General features: G+C 34.2%; 2 protein-coding genes across 7 annotated transcripts; both read right to left on the bottom strand.

The window, feature by feature from the left end:
• Nucleotides 1-6,239: 6,239 nt before the first annotated feature.
• Nucleotides 6,240-14,700, bottom strand: hoga1 (4-hydroxy-2-oxoglutarate aldolase 1). Of its 6 annotated transcripts, none has more exons than XM_067398489.1 (10): nucleotides 14,199-14,700; nucleotides 13,703-13,923; nucleotides 13,230-13,358; nucleotides 12,277-12,404; nucleotides 11,893-12,027; nucleotides 10,100-10,196; nucleotides 8,963-9,124; nucleotides 8,602-8,665; nucleotides 6,716-6,776; nucleotides 6,240-6,375 (listed from the first exon to the last, which is right to left on the bottom strand). In XM_067398489.1, exons 2-9 carry the CDS (start codon nucleotides 13,902-13,904, stop codon nucleotides 6,716-6,718), a joined length of 978 nt encoding a protein of 325 aa, XP_067254590.1. In that variant the 5' UTR covers nucleotides 13,905-13,923; nucleotides 14,199-14,700; the 3' UTR covers nucleotides 6,240-6,375. The 6 variants fall into 6 exon arrangements, with proteins under 6 accessions (XP_067254590.1, XP_067254592.1, XP_067254588.1 ...); XM_067398491.1 differs by having other exon boundaries at nucleotides 6,321-6,375; nucleotides 8,991-9,124; nucleotides 14,199-14,698; XM_067398487.1 differs by lacking the exons at nucleotides 6,240-6,375; nucleotides 6,716-6,776 and having other exon boundaries at nucleotides 7,985-8,665; nucleotides 14,418-14,699.
• Nucleotides 14,701-16,156: 1,456 nt separating this feature from the next.
• Nucleotides 16,157-17,582, bottom strand: atpv0e2 (ATPase H+ transporting V0 subunit e2). The gene is made up of 4 exons (XM_067398485.1): nucleotides 17,391-17,582; nucleotides 17,186-17,233; nucleotides 16,778-16,877; nucleotides 16,157-16,678 (listed from the first exon to the last, which is right to left on the bottom strand). The coding sequence occupies exons 1-3, from the start codon at nucleotides 17,492-17,494 to the stop codon at nucleotides 16,784-16,786; spliced, it is 246 nt and encodes an 81-aa protein (XP_067254586.1). The 5' UTR covers nucleotides 17,495-17,582; the 3' UTR covers nucleotides 16,157-16,678; nucleotides 16,778-16,783.
• Between the last annotated feature and the right edge of the window lie 3,345 nt (nucleotides 17,583-20,927).

The following is a 20,927-nucleotide window of genomic DNA, read 5'->3' as shown; positions in this document are numbered from 1 at the left end:
TTCATTTCATAATATGTACACTACTACCGGTATTCAATCCAGGAAGTATATTTAATCTAAACTGTATCTTTTGTCCCCCTTTTTTTTTTTTTTTTTTGTACCACATATCTGGGAAAATTCTTCAACATAATTATGACCCATCATCTCACTCTGAAGCATGATCACAAATAAATGCATCTTTAAGTGTACTGTCATAATCTTAATGTCCTCCTGAGACCCAAGCATAGACTTTTGTCCACTGTAGTGGATGTTATATATTAGCAAATTTCTCTGACACCGTACATACCACAGTAGTCTGGATGTCCAGTAAAGAGCAGATTCAGAGCTTTTCAGAGATACCAAATGTTTAGAAGTTTCACCATAACAACTTCCTCTCTTTGGTCTTTAAATATGACTGACATTGATTGAATGATCAAATTCAGCACTCTTATGGAAATATGATAATATTTTGTAACTATAATTTAAATCTGACTAATTTTCAAATTGTTTGTCATAAATCAACATCTCAGGAAATTGTTATGATTTCAAATCAGAATATGACTTGAAACAAGCCATCGATTTGATACGTCAACTGTAATGGACATCAGAACTTTAAGCATGTAAATCAGGCATTTTGGAAGACACAAGTGAATAGGGAAAGAAATTATAAATCAATATTTTTGTGAAATGTTAGATATTCTTATGAAAATGTTGGCAATTATTACTCCCATTATTACACTTCTTTTTTCATTACATGTTGCTCCAAGAACACATTAATATGCAAATTAGATACAATGTATCAATTCATTGTATAGAATGGGAAAAGCTGCTTAAGGCCATTTTACACATCACTTAAAGTAAAATAGTATATCAAATCATTCGGTTATATCTTTCATAACATAGTTGAGAATCATCGTATACAATGTTTGGTTAAAGAAAATCCTGAAACCTAAAAATTGATTGGTGAATAAAAAAAAATCCATTGTTTTTGCCTATACATGTTTATTCATACCTTAGTCCTGATGTCCACTACAGTGGACATTGCAGAACGCATGAATAAAATAGATTTTTCAGAAATGTTTTTTTCCCGTTTGTTTCTTATGCTCCAAACAATTTAATAACAATAAAAAAACTAAATTAACTAAACTTTCCCCCTGGGTCTGAGGAGGATGTTACATTTGAACCTTTACACATTTGAGTTTTATTTTGGAAAGCAACCCCTGAAAATAACATTCCTTGTTTTTTTTCTTTAGGCTTTTTGGCTGCAGTGTATTTTTGCTACACATTACAAATGCAGAAAGACAAAATGGTTTTGATCTGACATAAATATTGCAAATGGGTAGAAGAGCATTTTCAACATAAATTTCAAAGGAAGGGAAGCATAGAAGCCCAAGACTTCAAAAATATATTATAGAAGTATAAAATATACAAAGACCACTTAAGGAGCAGACCTTTGCAGAAAGGTTAGTTTAGTTAGATTGCAGATTAATTGCATTTATTTTTACTCTGCATGATTCTATTGTTTCTTTGTGTCGTAGGAGTTGATTCTTTGTGTTATTCTTAAAAGTAAGGTTTTATGTTCTTTTGATAGGCTGTGTTTCTGTCATGCTTTGATCATTTAAGCACTAGTCACATTCAAAGTCAACCTTATTTCCTGTCCATTGAAGGTGGGCATTTTGAGTGAGGTGTGGTGTCTGTGGACAAAAATACTGTGATAGATGCGATACTTGAGTTATGCACAATGGCATGAATATAATATGCAAATTACTATTTGTTTCAATGTTTACTGCTTTTACTAATACTGCTGCTTTCCTTGTCACTTTCAGTTATTTATTGATTATTTAGATCTTTTACTTAATGTTTTCTTTTATTGTCTGTGACACTGTTATAAATTGTGTGTTAAATTTTGAAGTCCATCCCCATCTAGCAATGAAAGATAAGTTCACTTTTCTTGAAAGTGAGCGGTGCATAGTGTTGTGAAATGCGAAAAGTTCAAATTTTGGGTTGACTTGTTGAATATTACAGGACTGATCTAGTTTGGTTCCATTCCTCATTGTCACATAGATTGAATGCTAAGCATTTTTGTTTCAGATTTCGTGATCTGCTTATGGACTACCTGAGACATTTAGAGACTTTTACAGATATTTTTTTAATCGAAGGCCATTGGACATCTAATTTTACATTTGTAACTCACAATTTTTTTTCTTCTTCTTCTTTCGGCTTCTCCCTTCAGTGGTCGTCATCATCTCTCTCCACCTATCCCTATCTTTCTGCATCCTCAACACTAGCTTCACATCCTCATTTATTACATCCATATACCTCCTCTTTGGCATTCCTCTTTGCCTCCTGCCTGGCAGCTCCATGTCCAACATTCTCCTACCAATGTACTCACTCTCCCTCCTCTGAACATATCCAAACCATCTTAATCTGGCCTCTCTAACTTTGTCTCCCAAACGTCCAACATGAGCTGTCCTGCTGATGTACTCGTTCCTAATTCTGTCCAACTTTGTCACTCCCAAAGAGAACCTCAATATCTTTAGCTCTACCTCCACCTCTGACTCCTGTCTCTTCCTCAGTGACACTCGCAATTGTTTTTATTATTAACAAAAGCACAAGCAAGGATGTGTATGTGTAGAACTCTGTGAATGGTGTTCAAATTTTGAAGAATCTGTGGGTGTAAATATCATGTCAGCCTGGTGATAGTAGTCAACCACGTTGATATGTCAGACCAGCAAGCTGAGATCTTTTCTGAGATTGCAAAAGCAGAGACATTTGGGTGAAATTACTAAGAAATACAGTGAACAGAACTGGATAATAGAAGTGGACCAAACACTGAACCCTGTGGGATTCCAGTGGTGAAAGTGTGGGTTAGCCTTTAGAGATATGATACGTTTTATCCAGTTATGCTGGTTATGACAGAAAAAAGTGGTTAATAATGTTTACTGCAGCAGAAAGATCCAGTGTGTCACAGACTATTGTGCTTGATCAATGTGCGTGGTGTGGCCTAGTAGTAGTTGAATCTCTGGGCTGGTGTCTGAAAGGTTTGTAGGTTCAAACTCCTCAAGGATGATCCTGTAAGCATTGCACCATTGAGCAAGGCACTTAATCCCAGGTTGCTCCAGGGGGACTCTTCCTGTATTAACTGTTTTATTCAGTGTCACTATGGATAAAAGCATCCACTAAATGACTAATTAGGTAAATCATTTGTTAATTAATTAGTGTCCAGTGCAAAACGCTTTGGCTGACAGAAGTACTTCAGTCACAGTAAAGTACACAGTCAAGTAAAGCTGATAGTGACCAGCTTTATATATCAGACAGTATTATATGAAATTGTGTCCTAATATATAAACAGATATTTTAGGCTACTGTTTAACAGTCCTTAAGAGAACTACAGGCTAACATTTTTAATAATAATAATAATAATAATAAAAAAGACAGAAAATAAACCACTTTATAGTGCCAGAAGGGCTATTTTTATCTGGAACTTCAAAATACTTACACCAACCTTTTAATTAGACAACTTAAAGATGTTATTTTTATTTCCCAAAGGGGCTGTGTTGTTGTAATGTGGAAATCTTTAATGAAATGACTCTTTTATTTTGAATATGAAGAATGACTGATTTTAAGCCTAACTCTTTAAGACATATGTAAAGTAAATGTGAAAGTTTGTTTTGTTTCTTAATTGTATGGATAATTATACTTCTGCAAGTGAGCACATCATTGGAGTAAATCACTTAAAGTAGTTTATTTAAAAATTCATTTGATGTTCATATGCCTTTCTAAGGCCAGTGCCCCTTTACATCTTCCTATCATAACAAAACTTGTTTCAGGTTGTGTATAATATGGACTTTAACCTCAGCACCTGCTCTGTTGACATTGTAGTTACCTTAATTTGCATCATCTTACGATGCTGCAGTATGTGAAGTGCTGCAACAATTTAGTCTGTTCCAAGTGTAGGTCTGTTGCCATGGCAAAACATTGTAATATTCAGAACTGTTCAGCCTTTACCTTACATTCAAAATGTGTTCTAAAATATATTCTTTGTTCAGGGACTGAAAATATATATTGCCAGTTGGGAAAAATAAATATATCAAAGTCAAAATGTATTTGCTAAGTATACTACAAATATACTAGAAATAAATTTACATATTTATGTAAAGTCTGCTAAATTGGGACAATTAATTTTGTACTTAATGCACCAGATTTCCGGAAATAGTGCTGAGGTCCAACTAAAAATTTTCATAAGTATATTGTGCTAAAATGGAACAATTGCAAGAATACTTTAGGTACACTTTAAATAGCTTGCATTTAAAGACTAATATTATACAGAGATCACATTATCCTTACTATTAGTGATATTAAAACACATTTTAGGCTTAATATTAAAAGGTTAGTTCACCCAAAAATGAAAATAATGTCATTTATTACTCACCCTCACGCCTTTCCACACCCGTAAGACCTTCGTTAATCTTTGGAACACAAATTAAGACATTTTTGTTGAAATCCAATGGCTCAGTGAGGCCTGCATAGCCAGCATTAACACTTCCTCTCTCAAGATCCATTAATGTAGTAAAACATATTTAAATCAGTTAATGTGAGTACAGTGGTTCAATATTAATATTATAAAGCGACGAGAATATTTTTGGTGCGCCAAAAAATCAAAATAACGACTTATTTAGTGATGGCCGATTTCAAAACACTGCTTCATGAAGCTTCCAAGCATTATTAATCTTTCTTATTAATCATTAATGGATCTTGAGAGAGGAAGTGTCATTGCTGGCTGTGCAGGCCTCGCTGAGCCTTCAGATTTTAACAAAAATATCTTAAATTGCTTTCCGAAGATTAACGAAGGTCTTATGGGTGTGGAACGGCATGAGGGTGAGTAATTAATGACATTATTTTCATTTTTGGGTGAACTAAAATTTGTTTTGTGCAAAAAAAGTAGGCTACTCCAAATAAAGTTTAATTATATTATTTATATCAGTAAGTCTCAAGCAATATGTCAGTAATTATGTCAATGGTTTGTACTTAGTATGAAATAAATGTATTTAAATACATTTTGGTATTTTTTTACTAGGGTCTTTAGAGTTATTTTTTTGGTAATTTTGATTGATCGAAACCAATGTGTGTTTTGTTTAATACATTTTGCACATTATATTTCCCATTTGTTTTCAATTAAATCTTTGGCAGCTTAACATTTCTTACCAAAGTATATAAGTATGAAACTGGAGTTGCAGGAAAATGTGTACTGAAATGAATGACAGGTGAATGTAAGTGTAGGAATGGTCAAGGATTTGCTGCAGAATTGCTAAGAAAAAGTTCTTTCACATTTAGAAATTTCTCCAATTTCATCTTTTCAAATGTGTAGTCTATTCAACATTTCATCATCATATATTTTCATCAACATTATATTATCATAATTTTATATTATCTGCATATGGCTGGTGTGCTCGTCGGGAGCCGATGTTGTCTCAAAGGCTCTTCTTCCTATGTTCTGTCAATGGATTGTCTAACCCTACCAGTAACCTAAGGAGAAACGCAGGGTGACCAAACTTCCACATAAGACCAGGTTTCGAGTCTGATTGTTGAGGCCTACCAATATGATTATTCAGTGCAATAAACATTTTAATTTGAATGAACGGCAGGTAATGCATTCTATTTAGTCCATATGAGTATGACAAAATTGTTTTATTCAGAAGTATTCTATTCTCTTTTCCTGTCGCACTGCAAATAAAACTGGCCAACCAATTAAGGTGCAGTCACATATTACCATTGTTTAGCAAATTTTTCACAGGCAAAATCCAGACATTTCAAAAGGGATCCACATGACTGGGAATGCCGCTTGAGGGCAAGATATTTCACCATGCAGAATTTGGATTTTCTAAATTGACTTAAGCCGGGTGCACACTTTAATTACAATTTATAATAGTCCTTTACGACTGTTTCTTGCAGACTGTACAAATATGATCTTCTCTGAAAACCATGCCACACTGTGAGCATTGTCTCATTGTCTCATTGTCATTAATGTAAGACTGTACAGCAGTCAAGACTCGTTAAAAAAGGATGCACGCAAGAAGACTCGTCTAGATTTTTACATTATCAATCCGTGACACATTCAGTGATGTGAGCTGCATTTACATGCAGGATAGAAACAGTGGCTAGCAAACAAAAACAATCTCAAGCATTCATTTTGATCATGGCTTCTCTTGAAAAGACAACTGGAAAAAAACAAAGACGATGTGTGCGGAGCAAGTGGTGTTGTTGTTGTCATCAGGTTCTGCATTCCAGTTGGTTTTTGATTTGATGGTTGTCGTAGGAGAAGCCGCACTACAGGACTGTGCTTCAAATCTTCTAACACTTCCAGAATTTTGCCAGATCACAATTTTCATTAATCAGCTGTCGGTGAACATGTCAAACTAACAATCAAAAAATTCAGATTTTGACCTAAGATCCTAAAAATCTTTTAGGATTCTCAAAATTGGCTAAATCGTGGCCAAAATTGTGCGAACTTGGCTTAACAGAAAGCTGCTTGGTTTGAAATTCGATGAGCAACATTTAATGTGAGCACACAATTTTGGTCATGTGCCCGAAGGCACTGTTTAAATCATTTTTGTTTAATTTTGCAGTGTGTACATGGCATCAAGAGGTTGCAGCAGAGAATGAACACAACATGTGTGCTTGTGGTGAAGTTTGACTTTCTAAATGTTAGAGATTGTCAGAAGAAATGAGGCTTTACCTAAAGCACTAGTTCATCATGTTGGCATCTCCGCACAGAAGAGGAGCGCAAAAGGTTGGGGCTGAAAGCACAGGAGACAAATAAGGGTCAAGAGGATGAAGAATGATATGAATACCTTTAAAACATCTTTCTTCATAACCACTGCATTAATGACAGAGAGGGTAACGTGTTGTCTCACACAGTAACTACAAGCCAAGGTCAATGCATTGCCTTGGGTGAGGACCCGTACTGTAGAAATGGCTGTGGAGATGTGAGAAGAAAAAACAGTTCATCCAAGGTTTGGCAACAAGGACAGTCAGACGAGAAATTTACAGAGAAAAAAGCTGAAATGTCAGAGCGACAGCTCTCTAAATAGACTGAGAATGAGGTAAAGAGAGAAGATAATGACTGCTCTCTGTCTAGAGGTTTCTTGTCATTTTGCTTACAGCAAGAGTCAGAAGATGCAGCAATATTTTTTCTCTCTCATTTTCTCAGCCTGCAATCTACCCTTTGGAGATGCATGACTCGTATACCGGTGCTTTTTATCCTTTTTAAAAGAGATCACAGGTCTGCACCTCATCAGACAATTCTAACGCTGCTTGTTGGTGTAGAGCGCCCACTTGTGGTCACGAATGAAATTGAACCCTCTGATGCATTATTAAATTACAAGTCCTTTCATAAAAATAAAAAAAAAATGTTGTTTCACTTTACTCTTTAATAAACATTGGGTTACACTTTATTTTAAAATGACGTAGTAACATTGTACTAACTCATAATAAGTACTGAGTAATACTAATTAACTACATGTACTTACTATAGAGTTAGGGGTGGGTTAGTTACTTGTAAATATGCATAATTTACTGTTCAGTTGTTTAAAAATTATATATGTATATATTAGGGTTGTTCAATGATAATCGTGATTACTGTGTCTAAAATAAGAGTCTGTGTTTTTAAGTAATATGTGTTTTTTTTGTGTATAATTATTGTAATTTATATATATATATATATATATATATATATATATATATATATATATTAACACACATTCATGTATATATTTAAGAAAAATATCTCATATTTATATAAAAATATTTATATATATATATATATATATATATATATATATATATATATATATAAAATATAAAATATAAATATATATATATGGATTTATACATACATGCCTATATTTCTTAAATATATACATGTATGTGTGTGTGTGTATTTATATATACATAATAATTATACACCAAACAAACACACAAGTAGTTTAGATAATGGATGGGTAAAAATATTGTATTCTCAAAATATGCAAAGCATTTTGTTTTACTTCAAAACGGCATAATATTGTCCTGTCAAAATCTTACATTTTGTTCCGTTTCCAAAACAATGTAACAAATATTGAAAGTATTGTTTCCTTTTACTCTAATATACGATATACTGTACATTCAAAATATGCAAAGTATTGCTTTGCTTTACTTCAAAACAACTGAATAAGATGTAATACCACATCCAGAATGGCTTTTAAAGATGTAATGCATCATGGATAAAGAGAAACAAAACTGTGATGCAGAGAAAGAAAAACACTAAAACTACACAAAAATGTAATGAACATTTTTCTTTGTAATTTCTCAACAAGCAACATAAAACATCTAGTATGGGGGAGAAAAAAAAAAAATCAATGGAATATTTTTCAATGTTTCTTGAAAAATCTCATGAGAAAATTAGTTTAAATTAATGATGTAACAACAACAATAGTTAAACATTCTCTGTTTAGAAACACTTAGTACTGTAACACTAATTCTGTTGCCCTTCCTACTTCTACAGCCACCCATTGGAGGAGAATTTTACTTGAAGCTGAGCTAAATCTGCCTTTGATAAAGGCTGTAAAGGGGAGCGGCTCACACCACCATGATATCCAAACCACTCCATTGCTTGTTTCAAAGCTGGAACACCATACTGCCGAGTTACCTATAAAAAGGAGGGGAGAGACATTGAATTTTAATGAATACAGACAAAATCAATCATAGGTTCTCTTTTAAACAAGGTCAAAGGCATCATTCAGAGTCTGTTCATTCTGATCAAACCCTTTAAGATCAGCCAATTCGTTTTTTTTTTTCTTTTCCTTTTTTCAAAAGCACATTTGCACCATAGTGCAAATATTTCTCATGCCCTTTGAAGCAAAGCTCAACAGCTCTTGGGGGAAGGGTTGCTTCCAATGTTTATCATGCCTATATAGCAGTAAATGCATCAGTGATATAAATGTACGGTGTTGCCATGGTGATGTGATGCTCACTGCTGTGTTGGGTTCGATGAGGCGATATTGGAGCTCTCTGGCCTCGTTCCAGCGTCCTGAAACACACAGCTGTGCTAGATCACACACCTGCTGACCCAGGACATTTGCGAGGGCGCACACGCCTCCCACGGCCCCTACAACAAAAAGAGCGAAATCGGCCCTTAACATCACATTGGTAACATGCATGCAACATAAATGCAAAAAGTGAAATTCAATACCCCTACTTTTCCTCTACAATGTGATTGACACAGTATAGACCAGTTCAACATAAACAACAGCTTGATTGACAGGTCAACACCACCCATGCACATGAAAATGGCCCAGAGCTTGCCACCCCCCGCCAAGTCTTTCTGACAGATATCATGCAACTTTGATAGTGTTGATTAATTGACAGACTTCCTAGATGCTCTCCCATAAACTGGCATTTGATTAACCGAAGTTTCATCTCCATGTAAGTTATCAAACCTTGCCATTATGACAAAAATGCAGTGGATATTGTATTAGGACTGACAGGTTTCTATTAAGGACCCTATCTCTATGGTTACTCCATTTTCATGTTCTGTGAATGTACATGAATCAAATGCCCTTCAAGGTGGACGGTGACAGAATTTGCATGATTTTTTTTTTTATTATGGTTGCAAACTGTACATGTTCAACATATCATATTTAAATGATTACTCTTAAGTTACTTCCTGTACATTATGATGAATTTGCACCAGTTTGTACAGACAAAGAGTACAAATTAATCAGTTGCAATCTCAAAAATAGGTCATAATCAACCTAAAATAATAATAATAATAATAATAAAATGTTTTCATGTCCATTATTTATTATTTTTTTTTTTTTGTTGTGAGATTAAACAGATCTAGACAAAATTTCCCACCTTTCTTAGATTCCTATTGTAAAGTGAAAAAATGCATTCATTTGTGAAGTATGTTTTAAAGTACAACTGTAAGTATATATTGCGGTAGTATGTTTTGCAATTAATTTAATTTATTCTGAATTTCTTTTTATTAATTAAAAATAATACATATTGTATGACATAGGGTGCATCCTATTATATTGTTTATAAGAGTATTACTTAACAGCATAAAGATTCTCATTCTCACCTACGGCGTATGCAGCCATGAGGAAACCAGCTGATCCTGCAAGCACCTGGAAATCCTGCAATCTGGTTTTCTGCACGATCAGAGCTATTCTGGTGATCTATCAATTATCAGAGATTAAAGTGTTTTAAGGTGATAGAAGACTGTAAAATCAGGGAGATAAACATAAGGGAGATTGTGAACAGAACTGTTATGCAGTATTTTTACATCTAAATGTAGTGGTTAGAGGAGAAGGCAATAAAGAATGGCACAAAACCTTTAACTTTGAATACAGTGATTACTTTTTAAACTCAAAAAATAGCCTAACACTGGAGCATCCATGAGAAATTAAAAGTGACAGAGAGTGAGAGAGAGAGAGAGAGAGAGAGAGAGAGAGAGAGAGAGAGAGAGAGAGAGAGAGAGAGAGAGGAACTTTTTTCCTTGCAATTTTGTTTACTCTGACTGAGACAGAGCTGGGTAGATTACTTGCAAATTGTAGTCGTTTACTGATTCCAAATTAGGTATTCCAATATTAAGGTAATGTAATCTGACTACTTTTTGATTACTTTTAGATTACCTTTGAACTAATTTGTTTATCACGTTATTTTGAATTAGGATAATCTTGTACCATATTGATATAAAAATACAAAGAGAAAGAAAATATATTCCATTCTTCCATTCAACAGTATGAAGTGTATTAAATATAACATTACACCAGGGTTTCCCAGACTGGGGTTCGTAAGTAATGAAATCATAATAATTTTAAAATAAAATAAAATAATTAAAAAATAAAAACAATCAAAATGAAACATTTACTTATATATATATATATATATATATAAATCAAATTAAGTTCACAGTTAATGGTCACATGACATGCAGATAAACAAAACAAACAAAATATATATATATATATATATATATAAAAAACACCAAAATATATATATATATAAAAAGACCAAGCTTCTGTGCACATACAAACTCAAATACGAAAACCTATAGAATAAACACGTAAATGAATGGCAAGAATGCATTAAAGGTATTTGTTTGTTTCAGTAGGAAAGGTGTCATTTAAAAGTCCCCTAAAAGTAATAATTAACAATTTTTACAATGGATGTGATTCAATCAAAAACCAACTTTAGCTCGATAATAATTTTCCTATTGTCACTGTGAAGCTGCTTTGAAACAATATTGCGAAAAGCGGTATATAAATGAAGATATATATATATATATATATATATATAGTCACATGACTGTCTGCGTGTGAATTTCCACAAAACTGGAAGAGCTTCTGAACGTATACAAGTAGTAGACTTTTTTTAGAAAGGAAAATTTAAAGATTGAAAAGTAGCAGTAAGGTGAGAATAACTGTGAGAATAACATGTAATCAATAAAAAAGTAACTGTAGTCTGATTGCGAGTATTTTAAAATGTAATATAATCTAATTACAAGTACTTAATTTTTGGATTCTGATTATGTAATCCAGATTAATCAGTTACTACACAGCACTGGTCTGAGAGTATTACAAATGGCAAGCACCACGTGGGGAAGAACCAAATTACTTTTAAAAGGAATTAATTACTTTCAAAGGAGATCAACAGAATTTCAAACTGCATTAATAAATGTCAACAGCTGAATAAAAGAAAAATAAATGACAGATAGACTTAATGCATTCATGAAACATACATTTTCAATTGTAATCTTATATAAAGCTATTTCTTCTATCTATCTATTACAGCTCTCAACTGAAATGTTAATTATAAATTATTAATTAATAAAATATAACTATATTAAATATGATTTATGGTAGCTCTTACATCTCCACCACTATCTTTGAGGCCGACAATATTTGGATGCTGGGAGAGTTGAATTATTGCGTCCACAGGCAGGTCCAGACCAGTGTTTGCTGGAACACTGTACAACACAACTGGCACTGAACTGGAATCTGCCACCTTGGAAAAGAAAAGAGAAACAATGCATTTTAATAAGACAGAGTGTGAAGCTCAACCACAATTGAACCAAGTAAAATGCAAATGAGCACAAAAAGATATGCATAAATTCCACAGTTCCATTTGATCACGATGGAGAGAAGAGTATTTGATTGAATGTATCATTATTCATGAAAATATTCTCTCCACTTTAATAAAGACCATATTATTAACTGATTGAAATTAGAATGAAAAACAATTACTCAAGACTACCTTTATGTAGTGGTTTATAAGAGCTTGGCTGTCCATTCGACCTCGGTAAAAACAAGGTGTTACCACTAACAAACAATCAGCACCTGCTTCTGCCATTCTCTGGCTCATGAGGATCGTGGCTCTGGTGGCTACAAGAACAAACAAATAAAAATTAAAGAACTGTCATCTGGTGTGTAAATGTTATCTGGTGTGTGTGTGTGTATGAGTGTGTGTATATATATATATATATATATATATATATATATATATATATATATATATAAAACCGGATACTGAATGGAGTTGGACATAGTGGTGTTTTAGAGGTAAAAAATTATATAAATACTGTTCGGTTTCTCGCACAAACAAATCATTTTGTGTCTTAGGACATCAATGTGTCGTCACGAGCCGCAGGGTTTAATTTGGATTTGTCTGTCGTGTTTTTTTGCCTCTTATAGATGGTGTTACCGTTTCAATGAATTAATTGACTGACAGACAGCGACGGTTGGAGTTAAAAATCATCATTTGTGTTCTACTGAAGAAACAAAGTCACCTACATCTTGGATGCCCTGGGGGTAAGCAGATAAACTAAAAAATTTCATTTTTGGGTGAACTATCCCTTTAAAGAAAGATGTTATTTCAAAGAATCAACTGACATTAGGATGCGAGTTTGGTGTAAAACATGTTATTAAATGTTGTCTTTTGTTAGACAAAAGGGTTCATAAATGCGTCTCCTGTTTGGAAAGATGTTTGACGCGCGGTGCTTTTTCAAGTGCATGTTATAAGCAACTCGCAGTGCTTTCAGTTGGAGCAGCATTTACTACTGATCACAGAGCCATGCTTCACTGACAAGCTGCGCATAAAATATAATAATCATAATCTCACTAAGCCAAATCAGTTTAAGCACGATTTCAGGTTAATTTTGATCAATCGTGCAGCCCTATATTGAATACAGGCACGAAATAGAGACTTACATTCACAGCCAGATCCAGCCATGACTAACTTGTCTTTTGGCAGGGCCTGTTTGACTCTCTTCACAACCTCTACCCTCTCCTCCAGTGTCAGGTACGGATATTCCCCATTGGAGCCCTGCACTACAAGACCTGCCAGTGAAATAAACAGTGAGTTCTAAAATAAATCAAGATTTCAAGGTGAGGAAAAACATTGAGATGTAGTTTTTTAAAAGTCCACTAGGTAGAGCACTTTGAAAAGTTTAAAAGTGGACTTTAACCTGCACTGGTTCACTTAACATCTGTTAACTATTGTCTGCATAAAAATGAGTCACACAAAATCTACATACAGTATATATGTCATATATTCTATGGTGTAGTAGGCTTTATATTCACATAACATTCATTACAATTGCTGCTGCATGCTGTATTGCAGGCTTATGTTTGATTTAAATGTGTCAAACAATGACTGCAAAGTGCAAACATCGTTAACTCACCCCTGAAAGGTAAGCTGCCATACTTCTTAAGATTGTCATCAAGTCTTTGATAGTCCACATCTTCACTCTGAGTAAATGGAGTTGCAATGGGTGGATAAATTCCACTTATATCCAGCCTCTTCCCAGCACTCTGACTTTTATTTCTCCATGTTGAAACAGCTGATCTTCTGCACAGAAGATTGAAACTGCGAATTGCAAACATGCCACTGGTTGGAATCCGTCTGTAGAAAAAAAAAAGATGGTTAAAGGAAAATGTGAACTCTGGTATATGCTGCACACCATTCAGTTAATAATCAACACACTTATCAACCCAAAATGCTGACAATGTAGAAAAATATATTTAGGAAAACTAGACTTGATAAACAGAGGCATTTGTTATGTTTAAACCTCGTAAGTATATGTATTCGCGAAGCATAGACAATTTCAAAATATAATAAATCAATAAATGCTTTTTTCATGCTATAACGCATTTAAAATGCAGCTGCGTTTTGCATACCTGGTTGCTGCAGAACGTCCAGACAGTCTCGCATTCGCCAAACAGTGTCACAACTTAACGTATGTCGTTATTATTAATGTTTATTATTGTATTTGAAAAAAGAGAAACAGTCATGCTTGTGTTATGATCAGCGTGTTCACTTTCTCGTGCATACGCAGAAGGTGTCTTGGTGTCATTGAATAAAGTCCGATTGCACGAATCCCAGTAGCTTGAGTTTACCTTTTGAATGTAAATGAGGTTGTCCTGACGTCACCTGGAAACCTTTTTAAAAGTTATCTCGCTTATTGTAAATGATATTCATTTGGTAGTTTCACAATTTAACAGCGTTTGCCTTTCAGCGCACCAGGCACGCGTAAACTATAAACAGACACATCCCGGAAGAAAAAAAATCCCTTTCATTTTTTCCATAGTGGAACTGACTTTGACAACTTCTAAACCTGTAAAGACAGATGTACTACGAGCTAATGGTATTCACTTTAGTTTAAGCAGTCAGATCACGTTATTTCATTTTTAAACCACGTTTAACAGCGCAATTCCTGGTGAAAAAAACTACACTAACCATGATCCTGTAGAAAAATATCGACCAATCATAGAATCGGAGCTCTGCGGTAACCGCCCACTCCCTTAATGAATGTCTCGCTAACATATTTTTATGAATCTGGTTATTTTACAAAAACCTATAATAAACCACTTTAATAGTTTTGTTTTTAAAAAATTGTAATAAGTTGTTCACTATGCTTAATGGGATTGTTCATTTCTTTATATAAGATGTTAAGTACATAGTCTTTTTGTCTGATTTTCAAATACTTTTTTTTTGCATCATATGAAAGTTTGTGATAATCTGACTCACACCAGAGGATAGTTTGGTTCACGGTTTATAACTCTTTTATCAACACTTTAAAAAACTCCCTAAATAAATGGCAAAAATAGGCTGAAAACATTGCACTTAATTGGCCAAATGTTTCATAAATTCTTGAGCATTAATAATCATGAATCAGGATTTTGCCATAATGCATATCATAACGTTTTTTTATTTAATTTTTCCTTTATGAAAGCCACAAGTCATGATAATGATTGCAGCCTAATGTATATTTGTAAAGTTAAAAAAGAAACTGAAAAGGTGAAAATGAAGAAAATGGGAGATCACTATGAACCTTTTGATTCATTTCATTATCAATGTTAACATATATAAAGATTCATTTACAGTCAAAGATTGTAGTTATCATATATAACATATTTTTCAGCTGCATATTTTTCAGATTATCCAAACAAGTCACAATTTATCAACCTTAGAAGGAAAACAACCAAAAAGACCTTATCTGTACAATATGTTGATTCATCTGTATTTTCTGTCTAAGTATTAACAGCAGATCCTTTCAATACGAGTCATGATAATAGTTTTTATTCAATTTTTATTGTTGTACACACTGTCCTTGAATTGTAAAAAAAAAACTGTACACTTATTCTGCCATATGCAAACCTCTTCACCTTTCTATCATTAGCCATGTGCTTCTATGCTCTATGATTCCTCAGCACTGATATAAACCTGCGGCCTGACACGTATTATTCTTAAATCAAACATTCACCAATTTTGCAAGGTAACTCCTATGTTGTATGAGAGTGCTTTGTATACAGCAGGCCACACAACACCACACTTCAACCACATTTCACTTTAGGGCTGGGCGATGTATCGAATGCTTTTGTCACGCGCATTTCTTCAGTAAAGCCGGTTCCCTGATTACCGCTAAATCGCCATCACCTGCTTTCAAATGAAGCGGCATTTAATAGACAGAGCCGTAGTTCACTGATAAGACACGCAATATCGCGTTCAATATCGATATGTATCGCCGTCGATATTGAACGCGATATTGCGTGTCTTATCAGTGAACTACGGCTCTGTCTATTAAATGCCGCTTCATTTGAAAGCAGGTGATGGCGATTTAGCGGCAATCAGGGAACCGGCTTTACTGAAGAAATGCGCGTGACAAAAGCATTCGATATATCGCCCAGCCCTATTTCACTTTATTTACATGTTTTTCAATAACATGTATGACACGGTACATAAATGATGAAATAAAACATAAATAGAATGTCATTCACATTTACAAATAAAATACAGTAATACAAAAATAATTTTACAGATGAAGTAAACATGGATACAGTGTCACATGCAAGTGAGGACAACAAAAATTCTTTAACACGCTCCTTACTGCAAAACAAAAACAAAAACATTTGCTCATACAGTAGTCATATTACACAACTCTCAGACAAATAGATTTCTTCATAATTCTTCACACATCACAAGAATATCCCTATTTGTACATAATTAGAATGTGATTAAGTAGTATTTTCCAAATTTTCTATTTATTATGTTAAGTAACACATTGTAAATGTTGTTTAATGTTAAAAACTGGTTTCATAACACAAAGATTGGGTTTTAAGCTTGATGTGATAAATATTCTGATTCTTCCAAATGACACCTGCAAGACATGAGAATAAGAATGAATCGAATCTCGATCATTATTCTATCCACATAAAATCCAGTTTTCAACAAATAATCTGATATGGAGTAAGTTTACCTCCATCTACTCCCAGAAGTATCGCAGATACCATATGGTCTCATTTTTAAGCTGAGGTCCGAACAGAGGATTTGCTTGGGCCAGTATTGCCACTAACCAGCTGCAACAGGCATGAATACAGAATTAAACATTCAAAATAAACTAAATTCAAAAAATATACTATTTCATAAATTTACATTTCAATATCATCACTAAACAAATCACAGCAAGAAAAGGAAAAGAAAAAGCACTGCAAACATTGTAAACAGTGAATATGTAGGCCTAAAGCTGATATCCTATATTACCAAACGTGAGGGGAAGTTTCATATTTAACCCAAATAAACAAGATATGAATATTCGTCTGTTTGAAAATGTATGGATATATAGGCTATTTGACAGTATCTTTCAAAAATGTTTCTTTATACTCACAATAAATAGCAGCAAACGGCGGTCAGCACCAAACTGGTAATGATGACGCTGTAATTATGAAACACTTAAATCAAAAATCAACGCAGATACAATATGGAATAACACTGCAATGACATTTAAATGACTACTGTAAGAGAATGGAGGCGTTTAAAGATGGATGGATGGATGGATGAATCGCTCGGCCTGTTCCAGCATCATTCCTCACCCTCTGTTTGGTCCTTTCGGTACAAAAAACGGGGCGACAATCCCGACCAGACCCCACAACGTGGTGAAACAGATCATCGGTAAAGCCAGCGAATGCGAAACCATTGCGACACTAGTGCGTTATACTGGAAATATAATTAAGATACAGCAGTGAACAGTTCAATACAGTACGATTCTCACATTCACTAATCCTTTGCTCACGCCCACCTCTTCCTGAATGGGCCGATGTTATTCTGCGTCTGTACGCGATTGGTAGAAAGAAGTTGTCACTCAGACTGAATCCTTGCTCACTACATTGACGTAATAGACCCCATATGTCACTCAAAACGCTAAACCAAAACCACCACCCATTCCAAAAACTGTAAATAATAGTGTTTCTGCACTTACAATGAAATCTCCTATATAATCTATATCTTCATTTTTAAATAGTTTTTGAATCGTTATTATTATAATATCTTATATTGCACCCCTTAGGCCTATATAATTTTGCAAATTACAAAAACATTTCAGTCAGTTCTAATGAATTGTAAATATCAGCCGTTACGATTTAAGCAATGCAATTATTTTAAAGTAAAAACCTTAATTATTGTTAATATACAGTAGTCAACATTTGAAGTGGAACAAAACCTTTCATCAAAGTTGTGCTAAATCCTTCTTCGGACAACTTAGTTCTCTTAAGACAACTTTGATTAACTTTTTTTTTTGTTTTTTTTTTTGATCCACTTCAAATGTTGACTAGCCAACTGTATTTCCTCTGGTAATTCTGCTATAGTTAAATATTTTTCAAGCTTTTACATAAACTAAGAGTGTTAACATATAAAACCAATTTACTGTGATCAATTTTGTGATTCATGTTCTTCAATAAAACCTTTTCAGTAAAACCTCAACCTCTTCAATAAAACCAATAAAAACTTTTATTAGGAGGATTATTATAATATCTTAATCTTTTAGCTTTTAAGTTTTATTCTGTTTAATGTGTGAATCACTGCAGCCATCTACTGGTCAATTCATTGAAATGCCACCCCAACCCACAGAACAAAATAACAGGCCTAGCTAAAATGTGTTGATTTAAAATACATTATTATGTATCTGAATAATGGCTCCCTCCACCTAGTTTCCTGTTCCTCATTTAATATGTGCTCCTGGGGGAGCCAAAATAACCAAAGAAAAAAAATCACCGGCAAAAATAACATATATACATAAATTAACACAAGCATTTTTATTATTATGCAAAACTACAAAAATTAAACAATATACAGTTAAGACTGTATGCCATCAAGGAAGGCTGAAGAAAGAAGCTGTAGCTGTTAATAACTGTTAGATGTTAATAACAAATGTTACAGTTAATTCCTTATGTGCACTGTGAGTTACACTGACTATATACAAAATGTATTCAGTAGTGTACACAGAAGAAATATTGTAATATTGGGCACAAGTTTTAAAATTATTAGTTAATGATTTTCCACAATAATATTCTGCATTCACAGAAAGCACAATAATAATGCCCCCACAATAATAACACACACACACAAGAATTCAGCTGACAACAAAGTCCCTTTTAATGATGTATCAAGTATATATCCAATCTTTGCTGACAACATGTAGCAGATAGTTTTGGTATATATCTTTTTCTCAATGTTCATATTTTAAAGGCTTAATAGATATTTTTTATATTAAATCTTCACTAATGGCAAGCAAAAATCATAGGTTGTTTTCTCAGAATACAGTGCTATTATTTTGTTAACATGACTTAAACCCAAAGTTTCTGGGTTCGATTCTCAGTCCCAGCAGGAAAATGTAGATAGGAGTGAATAAGAGAACTCTCTTCCACCCTCGATACCCATGACTGAGGTGAAAGGCACTTAATCCCCAATTGCCCCCGGGCGCTGCAGCAAATGGCTGCTCACTGTTACGTTTACACTACTCACTGCTCCTAATATGTGTGAGTATTCTCTAACACAACACTTATACTGGACCAGCCCTAGGTTCTATTGGAGTGGGAGAAGAAATATAAGCTAACTTAATTAGACTGGAGACCATTTTAGATGCTTAAAGCTGGCACTTTACTATTGATAGATAAACAATACACAAACAGTCATTCAGCTGAAAAATCCTGCAGGTGACAAAAGGTAGCTAAGTAATAAAAGGGCCCCCCCCCCCCCCTTTTATTTATTTATTTATTTATTTAAATAATTAGAAATTAGGTACGAAATAAGTTGGTATAGTGTATTCTAGTAGATCCACTTGGGTTTGATAATCTATTAAGGGTTATTAGTATTAGTATTAATTAATAGGCGAACGGCGAGTCAGCAACCTTTTTTTTGTTTGTTTGTTATAACTGCCCGGTGCCGATGTACATTGTATTTGTTTATATAAGCTAAACGCTCATGTTGCTCAGTTGCTTACTCTCTTGACACTTAGCAACACAGTAAGAAGTAACGTTAGGCTATTGGACCTTTTATTGAAAGTAGCCTCTATTTATCTGTTGAGACATGCCTTCACAAGCACCTGTATAGGCTGTGATTGTGTTGTTTGGGTCAGAAGCGACACACAAAGGGTCGTTTGCAAAATATGATGTATTTTTGTGATTCCTCTAGGTGGCATTAGTGCAGCACAAACTACATAGGTCACTTTTGAATGGTAGGCCTATGGGCGTCGGCTTAAAGGATTAGTCCACTTTTAAATAAACTTTTCCTGATAATTTACTCACCCCCATGTCATCCACGATGTTCATGTCTTTCTTTCGTCAGTCAAAAAGAAATTAAGGTTTTTGAGGAAAAGGTTTTGTTCCACATTCTTCAAAACTGTGGCGCGTTAGTTCCGTAAGTAGAATAGGGAAGGCGTAAAACATTCAGTGTAAGCGTTTTGAAGAATGTGGGAACGGGAAGTACGTTCAAGGCGATATTTTGTGTTTATAAAGCATAAACGGTTGTATTTTTTTCGGAAATGACCGATCGTTTCGCTAGATAAAACCCTTTTTCCTCATATGGTATCGTTTACAGCCCTTTGAAGCTGCACTGAAACTGCAATTTGGACCTTCAACGTAGCCATTGAAATCCACTATATGGAGAAAAATCCTGGAATGTTTTCCTCAAAAACCTTAATTTCTTTTTGACTGATGAAAGAAAGACATGAACATCTTGGATGACATGGGGGTGAGTAAATTATCAGGAAAAGTTTATTTAAAAGTGTATTAATCCTTTAAGGTGGGTGCTATGCAATTTTGGCCACGATTTGGTTGTCTGAGACAAATTTTGAGAATCCTAAAAGATTCCTATAATCGTAGGCAAAAATCTGTAGTCTTTGATTGCTAGTTTGACATGTTCACTGACAGCCGATTAATGACCGTTGCGATCAAATTTTACCTCCGATGAAATTCTGGCAATGTCAGAAGGTTTGGCGCAGAGTCCTGCAGTGTCACTTCACCTACGACAAACGTCAAATTGTTTTCGTTTTTCAAGATAAGCCATGATCAAAATTAACGCTAGAGATTTCTTTGTTAGCCACTGTTTCAGTCCCGTGTGTAATGCAGCTCATT

The sequence above is a fragment of the Chanodichthys erythropterus genome, chromosome 10 (assembly GCF_024489055.1).
Source record: "Chanodichthys erythropterus isolate Z2021 chromosome 10, ASM2448905v1, whole genome shotgun sequence".
Taxonomy (NCBI): Eukaryota; Metazoa; Chordata; class Actinopteri; order Cypriniformes; family Xenocyprididae; genus Chanodichthys; species Chanodichthys erythropterus.
Note: the sequence above shows the minus strand (reverse complement) of the source record. Positions and strands in the feature narration are given on the sequence as shown.

Coding starts and splice junctions, on each gene's coding strand:
- atpv0e2 (XM_067398485.1), bottom strand. CDS start 17,494: ATGGTTTCGCATTCGCTGGCTTTACCGATGATCTGTTTCACCACGTTG. Junction 17,234..17,390: donor CCGAAAGGACCAAACAGAGG/GTGAGGAATGAT, acceptor TCATAATTACAG/CGTCATCATTACCAGTTTGG. Junction 16,878..17,185: donor GCCGTTTGCTGCTATTTATT/GTGAGTATAAAG, acceptor TGCCTGTTGCAG/CTGGTTAGTGGCAATACTGG.
- hoga1 (XM_067398487.1), bottom strand. CDS start 13,904: ATGTTTGCAATTCGCAGTTTCAATCTTCTGTGCAGAAGATCAGCTGTT. Junction 10,197..11,892: donor TCAAAGATAGTGGTGGAGAT/GTAAGAGCTACC, acceptor GATAATTGATAG/ATCACCAGAATAGCTCTGAT. Junction 9,125..10,099: donor CATGGCTGCATACGCCGTAG/GTGAGAATGAGA, acceptor TTTTTGTTGTAG/GGGCCGTGGGAGGCGTGTGC.